We start from the raw sequence: 17,502 nt of genomic DNA on the forward strand, positions 1-17,502 counted from the left end.
GAAGCCGAGTTAGTGACATCCAGAATGGCCGAGTTACATCTATTGCCTACTCTACCTGTCTTCACTGCCGGCAGGCCTAAATAACTACGAACGGCCCCCATCCACCTTCCGTGAATGCAAACAGTAATGTTGCCCTGGCGTGCATGAAGCTCCGCTACCCAGACAAACACTGCCACTTCCTGGGCTCTCTCTTATCAGTTCACCTCCTGCATAATCACCTGCAGCTGAGAATCATCAGCCCACAGAGCCACCGGCAGCAGCCACAGCTTAGAGCAGGTGAAACTCAGTCTTTAATTAGTTGTCGCCTTCTCTCAGGGCAACCACAACCTCAGTTCACTACAAGCACATAGCACAACTGAATAGGTGGGTTTTTAACCTGACCCATGTGATAATGTTGTGATGTGGCACCATCATTTTGCTTCTATTTTAACCAGCACAACTTTTCTCGTCTTTACAGCACCGATTTAGGTGATCAGGAAACGCACAGACCAATGCGAGTTAAGCCATCCTACATGATGCCACCCAGCCAATCAAATCGCTGCATTCCAGGCGTTTAACATTGCGACTCTACAGTCAGATGAGAGGTGAGAGGCTAGTGACAAGCGGAAAGACGATAGAAAAATAGATGAAATATAAATGGATAGAAATATAGAAAAAGAAAGAAATCAATACAGGGAGAGACGATGGAGAGGCAAGTGAGCAGGTGACAGGGAGAGAAGACGGAGAGGAAGAAGCATGTGAGCAAGGGACAGAGAGAAACACAGAGGAAGAGACGAGTAGTTGATCTCCAAGCAGAGAAAGAGCAGTTTGGAAGAACTGACCCTGCCACTCTCTGGCTCCAAATGGTCTGTGAGACAGCTTTCCCAGGTCTGAGGAAAGTAGCCCTTTACATCTTGATCATGCTTGACATACAGCTGCGAGGCAGCTTTCTCCACAATGAACATAATAAAAACTAAATATCGTTCCAGGCTCACCAATGAGGACCTGCACATGTGTATGAGAATGGCCCTGACACCATTCCAGCCCAGATTTAATATCCAGTCAGGACAGTTCTCAGTTCTCTCACTGAACAACAAAAAGTGGGGAGAGTAGAAAAACAGGGAAAGAAAGAGAAACTGTAAAACTGTTCAATTTTTATTCATTTATTTATTTATTTATTGTAAAATTGGTCAAGCCAAGATGTGAAACAGTTAATAAAGAAAAAGGAAAATTCAAGCTGTTGCTACACTATTTTATTTTTTCTAAAATTAAGCACTTTATTTTAAGATGCACAATTTTTCAAAAACTATTTCATTCATTTTCTCCATTTTATTTTTAAATGCATACCTGTATAGTTCAATGTTAAGTCACAATAAATATTGTAGAAATGTTTTTGAATCATACTTTCTTATTTGATTTGACAGTCAGATGTTGATTACATGTAGATGTTGATACAATTACTAGGCTACTTCAGTATATATCACACTAAATCATATCACAAGTTAGACATTATGATGTTACGGACCTTTGCTTTAGGAAATTTTCTCTAACTGGACTTCTGTGAATGTTAGTTTAATACCCCTGGTCTAGAAGATTCAGTTCAGTTATCTGCACTCCCACTGAGTCAGTGTGATCCATTGGAAGTGACCTTGCTATTTTCCACATCAAATCTATAGTGATGATGGCGGACCCTGTAGAAAATCCGTTCCAGTAAGGAACATCTCGCACCAGGTGTGATGTACCCGTTGGTGACCCCCACACAGCGGAAGCCCAGACGTTGGTAGAGCTGGTGGGCGGCAGGCGTGTAAGCTGTGGTTCCCAGAACAACAGAGGAGTATTTGCGAGTCACAGCAAACTCCACAACCTTCCGTCCCAGTGCTACACCAACTCCACACCGCCGATATCTCCAGTCAACAGACATCCGCTGCAGCTCAACAGCACCTCCTGACTTCTGCTGGCCGACTGCTGCTATGACACCTACCACTCTCCTCCCCAGCACTGCTACCCACAGACAGGAGTCTGAGATGGAGGGCAAGGAACATGATGAATGAATGATGTGAAAGTGAAGTGAAAAAAAATAAAACCATGCGGTTTAAAGCATAATTCATAATGCTGCTCCAGTGTGTGATTTTAGACAGCATGCCGGCATCACTAGAGCAAAGAGGTGTGACATGTAACACAAAAGCGTCCGTCTCTAGTGTGACCAGTGTTGAGGAGTAACTAGTTACATGTAACTAGTTACAGTAATTAAATTACAAAAGAAATGTACTTGTAATCAGTTACAGTTACTGAGAAAAATGTATAATTATATTCCAGTTACTAATCAAAATGTTGGTGATTACAAAGGTGTCACTTCTGAATGTATTCTTTTAGTACAAAGTTTATATGTAGAATAGAATATTTATTCTCTTGCTTTGCTTTTTTTTCCGCTATTCAGGAATGCTGTCTTTTGGCATAGCTAAGGTCTGGCATTTTACAGCTTTATTGCCAGTTTTAAAACAGGGTAACTAGTAATCTGTAAGCTATTACTTTTTAAAACTGACGTTTCTAACACTGAGTGTGACATATAACATACAGGTTGGTGGGGCTTTTTGAACAATAAAAATGACATTAACATGGCAATAACAATCATTTACCATTTCTGTTACATGATGGCTGATCTAGGAGCTCCTGAACCTCATTGTTTTCCCAATTTGCACACATTTACTGCTACCACCTACTTTTTAAATCTCCAGCAATGGGTCAAACACACATAACAGATTGTCAAATGTACGCAAGGTACCCTGGCACCCAGGGTACCTTGCGTGTCATATCTCTGTTGGTTGTTGACGTTCTGGGACGCCATGACCTCAGCCTGCTTAGGAAAGAAGAGCAGAGTTTGACTTTGTAATCCTACCGGAAGTGATTCTGCTTGCCTGCAGCAGCCCGCAGCGATTAAACCACAGAAGAAGAAGGAGCCGTGTTTACAGTTTTTTTTCGAGTAAGCAGTACGCAGCGGGCATTGCTGAACACACAACAGTTTTACCAGAAATGTATCTGTGAGGACTTGGTTGTACTTTCGATGTCATGGCGGATAACGAAGGAGCACCGTCTAAAATTATCTGTGACTGTGACCATGAACACAAATATACAGCAGGCAGTTGTCCTCAGTTTATAAGAAATTCAGAGCTACACCAGAACATTTATGAACAGGTCTTACTTTACTACTAATTTGTGTGTAACGTTAGCATGTTAGCATGTTTCTACTAATTACTTGGACTGACCTAACGTTAGTAGCGTTAGCTTTGCAAGCGAAGGCTGCAGGTAACAGCTTTGTTGTGTTAGGATTATGTTATGTCTTCACTGTGTATCGTCACATAAAAGAATACTCCAACGATTTGAGAGTTATGCCCTTTCTCTATCATTTTCATATTGAGACAACATGATCGATATCTTTTTTGTGTCTGTACGTCCAGTGGCTGGGTCTCAGTGTTTAGCATTGCGCTTATAGGGGGTCAGTACGTCCTGCGCTGTGATCCGCAGAGGGATACACCGGTGAGCAGGCACAGACGTAGCTTGTAAACAAAACTCAGCTGTTTATTTAGCCTAGTGATATCTCTGGACTATAGTAGCTGCAATGGATGACTTTGAACGCGATTTTGAAGAGCTTCTTGTAGCGGACACAGACCCAGAGCCATACCTGTTTGAGCCGGAGTACACAGATGAGGAACTCCATGTGTTGGATGCTGAGCGGGCGAGAAGAGAGGCTGAATCCTCCGCTCCCATTTTGCTGCACAGAATGGGATTCGGTGCTACCATCGTTGGGGAGATATATCATCAGGAGGAAAACCGCCACAGAGTGCATCACAAGGAGTGAAAACTTTGCAGCAATCACTAATCCTGGCGTGATTGAAACTTTTTTTCATGTTCCTAAGATGAACTGGAAAAAATGCCCCAGGCCTGCAGGAGCTGATGGACAGCTTTCAGTCGGGTGAGTAATATCGTCCGTGTCGTCTCTTTGTTTGCTTTTACCGAGTGACCTAGCGTACCTGTCCCGGAGCAAGCTGCAGCTGTTGCTCACCGGTGTATCCCTCCGCGCAAGATGTACTGACCCCCTACAAGTGCCATGCTAACCGCTGTCTCAATATGAAAATGATAGAGAAAGGGCATAACTCCCAAATCGTCGGAGTATTCTTTTCACATAATAATGCCAACTCAGCAGATGACTTGTTAACTGTTTATTCCTCCTTACACCGAACGTACATGGCTGCTTCTCATTGTTTCCAGTAGCACAACAACGGTTACTACATTACCCAGAATAACTTGAGGCTCACACTACTACGGTAGCCTTAGTAGCTCAAAATACACAACAGATTAGATTAGATCAGAACAGAAACACGACAGGAGAATTTACTGAGTAATTTTGCTGTTTCCACTAATTACTTGGACTGACCTGACGTTAGTTAATCCTCTCGCTCTCCAAAACAAATGCATGCGGTAATTGCCGGCTGCAGTCGGAATTTTACGACACCAGGCTGTGGGTGTCATACCGCTTCGACCAAAGGGGCGCTATAATCAACGAAAACGAAAAGTTCTGCATAGCTGCTTTAATTACTTCTATACTACTGTATGCACCATCACTGCAGGTCAAAAAAGTAGGGGCAAAATAACTTTTCAGTACATCCTACATGTGAAAATTAAATGACACAGTATACACAATAAGTACCTGGTGTTTTCATGTAAAACCCTTCAATGTCTCCTATGTCTGTGCTCATGGCATGCTCCAGGTAACCATGGATCACACGTCTGCTGTAGAAGTAGCGCCCACACAGAACAATTGCAGGGAGGAGTCCTATCACCCACCAACACATGGTGATGACATAAGATACAACTGTCAGAGGGGAGATACGGACAACATGTGATTGTGAAGAAATGTGTTTTTGTAGCCACCAAGAGACTTTTATGGAAGGGTATGTCTTTAAAAACATTTTTAACACGTGTCTAAAAATGTCTGAACGTGTCTGAAAATTCAGTCGCAATTCTTGCAGTTACTGCCTTACATATTTTTTTCCAAACTGCAGACACAGTCACAGAAATATTTCATTTATGCAGTAATCTTACCTGTCATAGCAGTGTAGAGTAAGAGACTCTCAGGATGATGTCTCAAGCCTCTGAAAGCAGTGTCTGCTACCATCTCCATCAGCCCCTCAGAGAAGATCCGCTGTATCTCCTCCTTGTCTGCCGACTCAAACTCACGCACAACTACAGTTTGAAGTCCATTTTGTGCTTTAAGTCCTTTGTCATGTTTTTGGACATCATTTCTCTGCATTATTTTATCCATATCAAATTTAAAAGAAGAAAAGATTCAGATAATAATTCAGATAAGCAATAATGCTTGTTTGTGCTGTCTGTTGTATACAAGTTTCTCTACACCATCTCTGTTTTTAGATAATATGGTGCTCCGGAGGTTTTGCAGATGCTTTTAGAGCATGTGTCACTGACAGTTCCTGCAGATAAAGTCACTGCATGGCCACTCCCACCCATCTTATCAGTTCCCATATGTGAACAGAGTGAAGCACTCAGTGAAACAGACACACAGCAGGTGCCAGCCATCAGCCATCATGAAAGTTAAAGGAGCTGTAGGCCTATACAACATGTAGCAGCCACAGCTGGGCAGTAACGCAATTTAGTAATAATATTACTTTTTCCAGTACTAAGTAGTGTAACTCGTCACTAATAACATGTCAGTAATAATATTAGTTACCCCAAAACCAACTAACTAGTTACAATCTTACTTTTGTTATCACATCACTACTTGAAATACAACAACACATCAGCGGACTCGTTTTCACTGTCGTTCTGTGCATGCACATCACAAAGCAGCCAACTAGTTTGGAATGGAAATGCTTACCTTAAAGGGCCAGTGTGTAATATTTGGCATGGTTTATTGTCAGTCTGAATCTGAATCTGAATATTCTGCCCATTAATATGTTTATACAAGTGTATAATCGCTATAAAATAAAATTCGTTTGGTTTTCGTAGCCTTATAATTATGCTTTTACATATATATATATAGCAAGGGCCTTGCTTTAGAGAGGTCGGCATCTTGCGCCGCCATGTATGTACGGCAGACCGAGCGGACAATCCAGCCAGCCAGAGAACGCGTTTCGCGTGTATAAATAAACCAACGAAGACAGCAGAAGGAAGGAAAAAGGAGGAGGAAACAGCAGAGAGTGTTAGTAGTTCATCGATAGAGAGTAGTAAAAAGTTTTTTTAGTTATAAAGTTTGCGAATGGACCACACTTACCACGCAACAGGAGAGAATGAACCCGAACCGTCATCTGCAAGGAAAAGAAGACGCAACTTCACTCCTTGTGATGCACTTTCTGCAGTGCTTTTCCTCCTGATGATATATATCTCCCCAGTGATGCCAGCAGTAGCACCGAATCCCATTCTGTGCAGCAAAATGGGAGCGGAGGATTCAGCCTCTCTTCTTGCCCGCTCAGCATCTAAGTTCCTCATCTGTATGCTCCGGCTCAAACAGGTATGGCTCTGGGTCTGTGTCCGCTACAAGAAACTCTTCAAAATCGCGTTCAAAGTCGTCCATTGCAGCTACTATAGTCCAGAGATATTGCTAGGCTAAATAAACAGCTGAGCTCTGTTTACAGGCTACGCTGTCAGTCAGTGTGCGGGCTGGAGATTGGTTGAGCAGAGAGAGGAGGGGGTCCCCACTCGGTATGGTAAACGAGAATGTGTGTATGAAGTGTCTGTTATGCTAGAAGAGTCAGAGTTTGGACGGAGTCTTTTACCCCCTGGAGTGTTACTGGAGTTTTTGGAGTGCTCAAATAAACTGGCCTTTTTCCCAAACGCTCCTCTGGTCTCCTGCTCGTGAGGGATTCATTACAATATCGCAACATGGTTTAGATTTCTAAAAAAATATTCACCTCGTCACTAGATAGACCTACTCCTGAAAAACTCGTGTGCAAGGCTTTTTGTCCCTACGAGGCCACCGTCATTTACCCGATGGGAGGGGTGAGCGAGTGAGCCCTGCAATCTAGAATTTGACCACTGATGTCACTGTTTTCAACCCATTTTACACACTGGCCCTTTAAGCAGCTGGAAATATATTACCATTACTTTGACTTTGTCTGAAGAGATGAGAAGAACATGGATGTTCCAGGTGGTAGTACAAAAATTGTTTCCACGTCCTCAAACCTCCAGTCAGAAACACCTACTACAACTGACAGCACATCAACATGAAGCTAGGCTTCTGCCGATTTCCGGTTTAACCAGTTTGGTCCGGTTTAAGACACGTCAACCGGATAAACAGAAAACAAACAAAAAAAAAACTTTTCACATCGGCAGCATATCAAGGGACTATTCAACTTATCTTGCATCGTAACATGCATTATGACAACTTAATAAGGTTTATGTTTGTTTATAAATGAAGTGGAGGAGCCTACAAGTGTTTTGTTTAGTTTGTCTCAGAGGCTTCAGAGGGACTCAGCAGCTCCGCTCCACTGTCTGCTGCTGCTGCGAGAGATCAAATTTCATTGGGGGTGGAAAAAAGTGCAAGGGAGTCAGCAGTAATTCAGTTTGTTGCCCTAGTAACCTGTTTCGGTAACACTTAACAATAAGGTACACAAAATTAGAGTAGTTACTGAGGAACTAATGAGGAACTAATGAGTAGTTACTGAGGAACTAAGGTACACAAAATTAGAGTAGTCACTGAGGAACTAATGAGGAACTAATGAGTAGTTACTGAGGAACTAAGGTACACAAAATTAGAGTAGTCACTGAGGAACTAATGAGGAACTAATGAGTAGTTACTGAGGAACTAAGGTACACAAATTTAGAGTAGTCACTGAGGAACTAATGAGGAACTAATGAGTAGTTACTGAGGAACTAAGGTACACAAAATTAGAGTAGTCACTGAGGAACTAATGAGGAACTAATGAGTAGTTACTGAGGAACTAAGGTACACAAAATTAGAGTAGTTACTGAGGAACTAATGAGGAACTAATAAGGAACAAATTAGGAACTAATGAGGAACTATTTATTAGTTAAAGAGGCAAAAAGCGAAATCATTTCACCGCTAGGTTTGCTGTTGTGCACTGCCTGTAGACCAAAACAAAGTGTGTCATGAGCCACACCTCCCTCTACCTCTGCTCTCCACCCCCACGCCCAGGGGCATCATGCAACCCCAAAATGTGAGGGGGCACAGTGGATTGGGTTCGTGCACTATGCGTGCGCACGATTTTTTTGGGGGGATGCCCTCAAATCACTTATTTTGGGCCCCTGCTGCACAAAGCCTTGAGGTTGGATAGGGCCCAAACTCAAAGCCGACCCCCCCGTCCAGACACACACACACACACACACACACACACACTTAACGCATCTACACCTTGCCATGTAAACTATTTTGTGTAAGGAGGAAAGGAGTTTTTCTCAAACAAACCCTAGCAGCTAGGAAAATATTGCAAACATAGCTAAGCTTATTGTATTGCATAAAATATTTGGCTACACACTAACGTTAATACACACAAACGTGAACCCAGGCTGGTTCCCACTACTGACAGCAAAACGTAACGTGACGTAGATAACGATAGCCAATGTTATTGGCAACGGCGTGCCAAGGCAATAAAAAAGGACACAATCATACACACTCACCCATCTTGTTAGGTGGCCTAACGTTGAAACACAGATACACCAAAATAAATCCCGTCCCAAGTTTTTCTGATACTTCCATGGATACTCCCTAGGCTACTAGTAGCTGATTAGTCAGGCAAACGTTACAGTCCAGACATTATAGGCTAACGTTAACCCTTAGGTTAGATCGCCGTCATCGCCGGCGATACCAGGGGGTGTGGGGGGGGGGTCATAGTCGTACTCTTTCGCGTCTATTTCCGGAACGGAAAATAAGAGCAACGTAATTCTTTTTTTAATGAAAGCAGGACACTTCAGCCTTTACATCAATCCCATCGGTGTGTTTATAGCTTACCCGGAAGCCTAGACGTCAAGCTGGTAAGATCGGCTGTCCAATGGGAGACCCGGCTGGCTAAAATCCATGGGAAAGCTGTGAGCGGTCACATGATCGGCCAAAGATCGTTTATTATCAAGATGGTATCTGTTGCCGTGTGTGATCACTACTAACAGGAAATCTCCCCTAAATCCTAATAAATAATGGGTAAATTACCATTTATGCATTTTATGCAAGTTACGGCCACTAAATGGGCCTGAGATGAAGGAGATTATTTAGAATACATTTCACTCAATATGACCACTGATCATAGCTAGATGGTAAAATAATAAGTAAGGTAAAGTAAGTAAAATAAAATTGGTTGGAAAAAAAAAAAAATATCCCTCAAATCTGAGGGGGCACGTATATCCTCGCCCCTGTAGCAAGCGAATCTGCCTGTAGTGAAACTGGGGCTAACCGGTGTTTCCTCCTCAGGCTCCACTTCACTCAGCTGCCTGACAGATCCGCTGCTTCTTCCCTCTTTAACCTGAATAACAAACCGGAGCTAGCTGGGAGCAGCTAGCGGAGCGTTAGCCGCAGCATCACCGGAAGGAAGCACAGCCAGTTAGCCTCCGCTAGCTTCCCAGCTATCCTCGGCTCTCCGTTTGGATCCATCCGGAGCACCGAGCCCTGGTTTGTTATTCAGGTTAAAGGTTCCGGTTTCCCTTTTTGCGTTATTTCCTTTCATGCAGGCGCAGAACGTATGTGCTACTTGGCCGTCAGATGTAGTCTTTTTTTTGTTTCACAACTTTATTTAAGACAGAAGTTTACAGAATGCAGATCTTCAGCATTACACATATCATATATCACATATGCCAGGGGGGATAAGAGTTTACAAGAAAATATTAAAATGATCACAAATATTAATGGTTTTGATTGCCCTTTGATTAAGGGAAAATTTAATGAAATCGATGTAACGAAAGCAACAAAAGAAGGTTTTCTATGTGTAAACTTACATTTGTGAATGTGAAATCTTGCCAAAAGTAAGATGAGATTAATAATAAAACTTTCACTGGGTTTTGCCGTATTTCTGTTAAAGTCAAAAAGTCCAAACAGCACATCCCTCCAAAACAACTTAAATTCTTTTTCAATATTGTTCGCAATAAAGTTACAAATATCACTCCAGAGTCTTTTGACAATGGGGCAGTGCCAAAATAAATGAGTAACAGTTTCAAGCTGCGGATGTAGTCTTTGTAGTGTGTTCAAATGCAACTGACACAGCGCGTCGTGAGGTGACGTAGACAACGCAACAGTTGGCTTTCGTTGCCCCTAGTTCTTTGATGTCAGTTTGGTGTGTCAGTTCCTTGTACAGAATAACATGGATGATCATATTAATGTGTATGTGGTCTGAAAATAATGAATATAATGAATAAAACCCTTCTCAAGAATCCTGTTGTCTGTAATTTTTTTTGTTAAGGAACTAATTGTAAAGATGATGATGAAGTAATGAAAGACTACTCATTATGTGTCACTTTACTTTAGGACATAAAAAGGATAACTAATGGACAGGTTATTGAGTAATGATTCTGTACTGATGAAGTAACTAGTTCACTAATTATTAAGTCGTGATTAACTCCTCTATGAAATTTGATCATGAGTTAATGAAGAACTGACCATTAACTAATAGTTAGTTCCTCATTAGTTCCTCAGTAACTACTCTAATTTTATGTACCTTAGTTCCTCAGTAACTACTCATTAGTTCCTCATTAGTTCCCCAGTAACTACTCCTCTGAAATTTGATCAGGGGTTACTGAGGAACTGACCCTTAACTAATAGTTAGTTCCTCATTAGTTCCTCAGTAACTACTCCTCTGAAATTTGATCAGGGGTTACTGAAGAACTGACCATTAACTAATAGTTAGTTCCTCATTAGTTCCTCAGTAACTACTCATTAGTTCCTCATTAGTTCCTCAGTAACTACTCCTCTGAAATTTGATCAGGGGTTACTGAAGAACTGACCATTAACTAATAGTTACTTCCTCATTAGTTCCTCAGTAACTACTCCTCTGAAATTTGACCAGGGGTTACTGAAGAACTGACCATTAACTAATAGTTAGTTCCTCATTAGTTCCTCAGTAACTACTCATTAGTTCCTCATTCATTCCTCATTCGTTCCTCAGTAACTACTCCTCTGAAATTTGATCAGGGGTTACTGAAGAACTGACCATTAACTAATAGTTAGTTCCTCATTAGTTCCTCATTCGTTCCTCATTAGTTCCTCAGTAACTACTCCTCTGAAATTTGATCAGGGGTTACTGAAGAACTGACCATTAACTAATAGTTAGTTCCTCATTAGTTCCTCAATCACTACTCATTAGTTCCTCATTAGTTCCTCATTCGTTCCTCATTAGTTACTCAGTAACTACTCCTCTGAAATTTGATCAGGGGTTACTGAAGAACTGACCATTAACTAATAGTTAGTTCCTCATTAGCTCCTCATTAGTTCATCAGTAACTACTCCTCTGAAATTTGATCAGGGGTTACTGAAGAACTGACCATTAACTAATAGTTAGTTCCTCATTAGTTCCTCAGTAACTACTCCTCTGAAATTTGATCAGGGGTTACTGAAGAACTGACCATTAACTAATAGTTAGTTCCTCATTAGTTCCTCAGTAACTACTCCTCTGAAATTTGATCAGGGGTTACTGAAGAACTGACCATTAACTAATAGTTAGTTCCTCATTAGTTCCTCAGTAACTACTCTAATTTTGTGTACCTTAGTTCCTCAGTAACTACTCATTAGTTCCTCATTGGTTCCTCAGTAACTACTCTAATTTTGTGTACCTTATTGTAAAATGTTACCACCCGTTTCCACTGAAGAAGTTCCTGGTACTATTTGGGGGGCTGGAACTACTACAGGAACGTCCTCTCGCTCGGCCCTCTCACCCACCGTGTCTCCACTGAGAGAGCGGAGTCGGAGGAAGGTTCCTTGGTGTCCTTCTGCATCTTCTTCTTCTTGTGTAACCTTGTGTGTATTGGCGGTTAATACAGCATTACCGCCACCTAGTTGATTGGAAGCGCATTACATCTATAATTGGGAAAAATAGCTCAAATGCGACCCCCCAGTGGTAAAATTAGGTATATAATTCAATATATCGGTTCGGTTATATATTTGGTTTAAATCAAACCGGTTGGAGCAGTGGCTCGGTCCATAGGGGCTTGGGTTAGGAATCAGAGGGTCACCAGCTTAAGTCCCCATCCAAACCAAATACGGAGCATGGAATGGTAGCTGGAGAGGTGCCAGTTCGCCTCCTGGACACTGCCAAGGCGCCCCTGAGCAAGGCACCACACCCTCAACTGCTCAGGGTGCCTGTCCATGGGCAGCCCCCTCGCTCTGACATCTCTCCATGCATGTATAGGTCCTGTTTGTGCATGTGTGTGTCTTTCGGGCCTGTGTGTGTATATGACAACAGAGTGAATCACCTGGGGGATTAATAAAGAATATTTTCTTATTCTTTGTTGTGGTAGCCAGTGCGGGTGCATGTGGCTGTTAGTGCACGATATTCCCTGTGTGAGTATTTCACTTACAAGCTGCTGCTCTGCACTGTGCTCATATGGTGGTCACCACTGATAACCATATCTCCACTCACAGTGCTGTTGTTAGCACTCTTCACTAGGGGTGGGCAATATGACCCTAAAAAAATATCATGATATTTAAGGGTATTTTTGCAATCAATATTCTTAACAATATGACAGATTAAAAAAATATATATTATCAATTTAAGAAAATAGAACCGCAACAAAATAAGTGATGTCATTTTACATGTCAACCCTAATAGTTTGCCTTTTAAATATTCGGTAAAAACTAAAGAAAAACTATATCTCATTTCTTTAGTTTGTGAACAACAGCAGTAACTCAGAGTGAGATTCAGATTCTGTATACAATATGGAGTTATTTGTGGAGCCTTGAGTGGCACGAAGGTTTCACATTTATAACATGACAAGTGATGTGGTTCGCTGAGCAATTTCACACAAAACTGAATGGTACTATGACAAATCTTCTGACTACTTCTGACTTTCTTTACCTGCAAAATTATCATTTAAATTGACAAACATCGTATGCATTGGCCTAATTCATGGCACAATTCAAATCTGATCAAAAATTATTTCTCTGGCAGCTAACTAACATTCATATTTTATTAGAAATGAGGTTAATATGGGGGATACCACAAGCGGTGGGATGTTGCCTTTAGTACCCACACAGTGTAGGTGAGATTCTCAGCTGATTGCCACGCATCACATAAAAATGTCATGACATCATCTTCAACACAGCACTCGCTGAATCCTTTCATTGGCAACCAAACAGAGGAATGTCTGTGCTTTGTCAGTCATACAGCATAGTGTGCTTAATACTCTCGCTGGCTGACTCTTCACCAAGCTGAAAGAGCACCAAGACAACTGTCCCTTGCCTACAGTCAAGTGTAGTGGTGTCAGCATCATGGTTTGGGGCTGCATGAGTGCTGCCGGCTCTGGGGAACTTGGTTCATTTAGTGAAACATGAATTCCAAGCAGAGCATGATCGCTCCTCTTCAGAAACTGAGCTGCAATGCAGTTTTCCAACATGATAATGACCCAAAACACACCTAGTAGATGAAGCTGAAGGTGAAGGTGATGGACTGGTCAAATATGTATCCAGCCCTAAACTCACCTGTGCACCTGTGGGGCATCCTCAAGCTGAAGGTGGGGTAGCACAAGGTGTCTTCACATCCATCTGCTCCATGATGTCATCATGGAGGAGTGGGAGAGGATTCCTGAAGCAACCTGTGAGCTCTGGTGAATTCCATGCCCAAAAGGGTTAAGGCAGTGCTAGATAATAATGGTTGGCACACAAAATATTGACACTTTAGGCAATTTGGACATGTTCACTGTGGGGTGTACTCACTTATGTTGCCAGCTGTTTAGATGTTGATGGCTGTGTTTTGAGTAATTTTCAGAGGAAGGTAAATCTATGCCACTATACAAGCTGTACACTGACTACTTTAAGTTATATCAAAGTGTCATTTCTATAGTGTTGTCCCATGAAAAGATATAATGAAATATTTGCAGAAATGGGAGGGGTGTACTCACTTATGTGAGATACTGTATATGGACAGTGCTCGACCCAGCCGTTTGCTTGCTCATAAACTAAGGAAAAATGATAATCTAGCAAATATATCAGCAATAAGGACAAAGGAGGGGGACATAACATCTGATCCCATAAAGATTAATAGAACTTTTCAACTGTTCTACCAAAATCTGTATAAGTCAGAGGTGCTTCATGATGACAAAATCTGCTCTGAATTCCTTAAGCCATTACATCTACCTAAGCTGCCCCAGGAGGCCATTTGTCAGTTAGAGACATCACTTTAGAAGATTTAAGGAAAGCCATTAAATCAATGAACAGAGGCAGATCTCTAGGCTGGATGGATTACCACCAGAATTATATGATGCTTTCTGGCCTCAGCTCGGTCCTCTGTTGTTTAATCTAATGTTTAATTTTTCTATTTATAGAGGCTCCTTCTCTGTTAGTTCCAATGTTGCAATCATCTCTCTTCTACTAAAAAAGGACAAACCATCTAATGACTGCTCCTCCTACAGGCCTTTAAGTCTCCTGAATTGTGAAGTTAAGCTTTACGCTAAGGTTTTAGCTACTTGTTTAGAGTGCTACACGCCCCATTTGGTCCACCACGACCAAACTGGGTTTATTAAATCTAGACTAGCATCTGATAATGTCCTTACTTCATATTATAGATTCAACCTTGGGTTCAGAAGATCAAAGTGCCGTTCTTTCATTAGACGCCGAGAAGGCCTTTGACCGGTTGGAATGGTGTTATTTATGGTCTGTACTCAAACACATGGGCTTCAGTGATACATTTATTTCTATGATTAAGTTACTGTATGCTAACCTTTCTGCAGCTGTCATAACGGGCAACACTTGCTCATCTAGGTTTCCAGTCTCCAGATCCTCTCATCAGGGCTGTCCTTTATCTCCACTTTTATTTTGTTTATCTCTGGAACCTGTTGCTCAGGCAGTATGACAGTCGGAGGTTCTTGAACCAATCATCATTCACAATACACCACATTATATTTCTCTGTATGCGGATGATATTTTGATTTTTACAAAAGGTCCCTCTAAATCCCTCCCAGATCTCTTTAAAATTTTTGAGGTTTTTAGCAGTATCTCAGGTTATAAAATAAACTGGACAAAATCAGCTTTAATGCTACTGGGTGGACTGGGTGATCACTTCTCTTTAATATTCCAGTTGTTTGTAAATTTAAATATTTAGGAGTGTCCATCCATCCCTCCGTTAACTCACTAACTACTGATAACTATAATAAAGTCTTAAATGATACTGATGGCGACTTGAAAAGATGGGGTATGCTCCCTACTTCTTTTCAGTCCAGACTTTCAGTCATCAAGATGAACACATTGCCTCGCATCAATTTCATCAGTTCCATGATTCCTCTAGCTCCACCAGGTGGTTACTGGAAGAAGCTGCATTCTGTTATTAGCACTTTTTTATGGAACAAAAAGTAACCCAGAATCAAAGCTTCCACTCTGCAAAGATATAAATCATCAGGAGATGTTAAATTGCCCAAATTCGAATGGTATTCATGGTTCTTTGTTTTGCGTCCACTTATTACTTGGTTGAACTCAGAGACTCTGGTGTCATGGCGCCCCATTGAAGAGCATTTAACATATCCACCTAACCTGTCTAATTTGATATACTCCAACATACCCCATAGGACAGTAAAATAAGATTTTGGGCCAATAAACTCATATCTTTTCACTGTATGGCATAAAGTCCAGCGATTTGCCAAAATTCGCAATACATTTTTTGCTCAATCTCCTATTTTTCATAATTATTCTCTTCTAATCGAGAAGAAGCCAATTGTTTTTCCAAAATGGGGGGATAAAGGAGTCTGTGTTTTTAAAGACATCATAGGGAGAAAGGGTCTTCTTGAATTCCATGACTTAGATAGGTTTTATAACCTACCGGGCACTTTTTATTTCTATTTACAGTTACGTGCAGCAATGCGTGCAAAGGTGTTCCTTGCGGCACTGAGTTAGAAAATCATCCTCTTCATGTTATTTTTGACACCAAAGGCAAAAACAATGGAATTGTCTGACCTATATAAATTTATAACTAAAGCTTCATACAAACCTCTATCACTTAACAGACTCTGGAAGACTGATATTAACATCTTCTCAGATCTAGATTGGCACACTATATGGTCAAATGTATCCTTGTCTTCCAGAAATCTTGATCATCAAATGATACATTATAAATTTATTCACAGGTCTTACTTAACTCCTTGAAGATTACAACAAATGAAACTCAGAGATAATCCATATTATGATTTTTGTCCAGACAATACCATTGCTACTTTCTATCATATGGTTTGGCAGTGTCCGGAGGTTAATAGATTTTGGAACAATGTCTCGTGTATCATGTGTAATATAATTGGAAAGGCCATCCCTCACTCACAGTGTTTGCTTTTACTTAATGACACCTTGTCTTTAAAACTAACTATAAATAATAAGTGTCTGTTGTTGGCTGGTTTTACAGCTGCTAAAAGAATGATAGCCTGTCGTTGGAAACCACCACATGCACTGTCGGTGAGGGAATGGCTGGTGGGAGCTTGGTGGGAGCGGGAGGGTGTGGGGAGGAGGGGGGGAGCAGGCATCGGAGCAGGTGGTGTTTTGCTGTGCTGGTTTCATGGATGTGAAGATGTTTTTTTTGTTGTTTTTTTTCCCCCAGTGTGTAAATAATTGTTTGTTTTTTCTTTGGCTGTGGGGATGCTCCTCCCCTATTATGTAAGCGATGAATAAATAAAAAATTGATCACAAAAAAAAAATTAATCCACTACAACAGTGCAAGAATTACACAGGCAAATGATAGAGGCAGTCTCTGAATCAGTACAATAAAGAACACACCCAAACACCAACTGTTTCTGTGTTGAATGAACATGTCACGTGATGGCAGACCAAGGGGGGCTGGGCGGAGGCAAGGAAACTGGTGAGGAGTGACTCACTCCTAGTCACAGAACTCTCAGAAGGTGTTTAGATCAAAAAGAATCAGTGTACATCAGACAAGACCAAACATGCCAAATGTAACTGAGGGTGGGATCAGTTGGATTCTATATTTAATGTGTGATGACGACTTTTGGTTGTGATGTATGTGAAATGATATCGACACAAATGTTGGAATGGAGGTAGGTGGGAACGACGGGCTGAAATGGGAGCTTGAGACACACACTTTTGATAACAGGAGCACTTCTAAAGGATCATTACTTGTAACTATCTCAGTGTGATCTGACTGACGAAGCTCATTCCTTCAGTCTAAAATGCCCTTCACGAAAAAGTCTGAAGACACTATTTTTACATGCACATGAGTAACAGCTCTGTCTGCATTGAAAGACCTTATCAGTGCATCTTAACAAACACCTAAAACAAACATAATTTTATAAATATAGCCGCAAGCAGTGATTCCAAGGTTCAAGCCAGCACGAACCTTTAAAATTTGAAAGCTGTGAAGGATCAAG

At 41.3% G+C, this 17,502-nt stretch overlaps 1 protein-coding gene across 2 annotated transcripts; it reads right to left on the reverse strand.

The window, feature by feature from the left end:
- Positions 1–1,089: 1,089 nt before the first annotated feature.
- Positions 1,090–5,447, reverse strand: LOC117254794 (N-acetylaspartate synthetase-like). Of its 2 annotated transcripts, none has more exons than XM_033623201.2 (3): positions 5,080–5,447; positions 4,685–4,810; positions 1,090–1,998 (listed from the first exon to the last, which is right to left on the reverse strand). In XM_033623201.2, the coding sequence occupies exons 1-3, from the start codon at positions 5,297–5,299 to the stop codon at positions 1,604–1,606; spliced, it is 741 nt and encodes a 246-aa protein (XP_033479092.1). In that variant the 5' UTR covers positions 5,300–5,447; the 3' UTR covers positions 1,090–1,603. The 2 variants fall into 2 exon arrangements, with proteins under 2 accessions (XP_033479092.1, XP_033479091.1); XM_033623200.2 differs by having other exon boundaries at positions 1,134–1,998; positions 4,685–4,849; positions 5,080–5,440.
- Between the last annotated feature and the right edge of the window lie 12,055 nt (positions 5,448–17,502).

Source organism: Epinephelus lanceolatus, chromosome 3 (assembly GCF_041903045.1).
Source record: "Epinephelus lanceolatus isolate andai-2023 chromosome 3, ASM4190304v1, whole genome shotgun sequence".
In the NCBI taxonomy this organism is placed as follows: Eukaryota; Metazoa; Chordata; class Actinopteri; order Perciformes; family Serranidae; genus Epinephelus; species Epinephelus lanceolatus.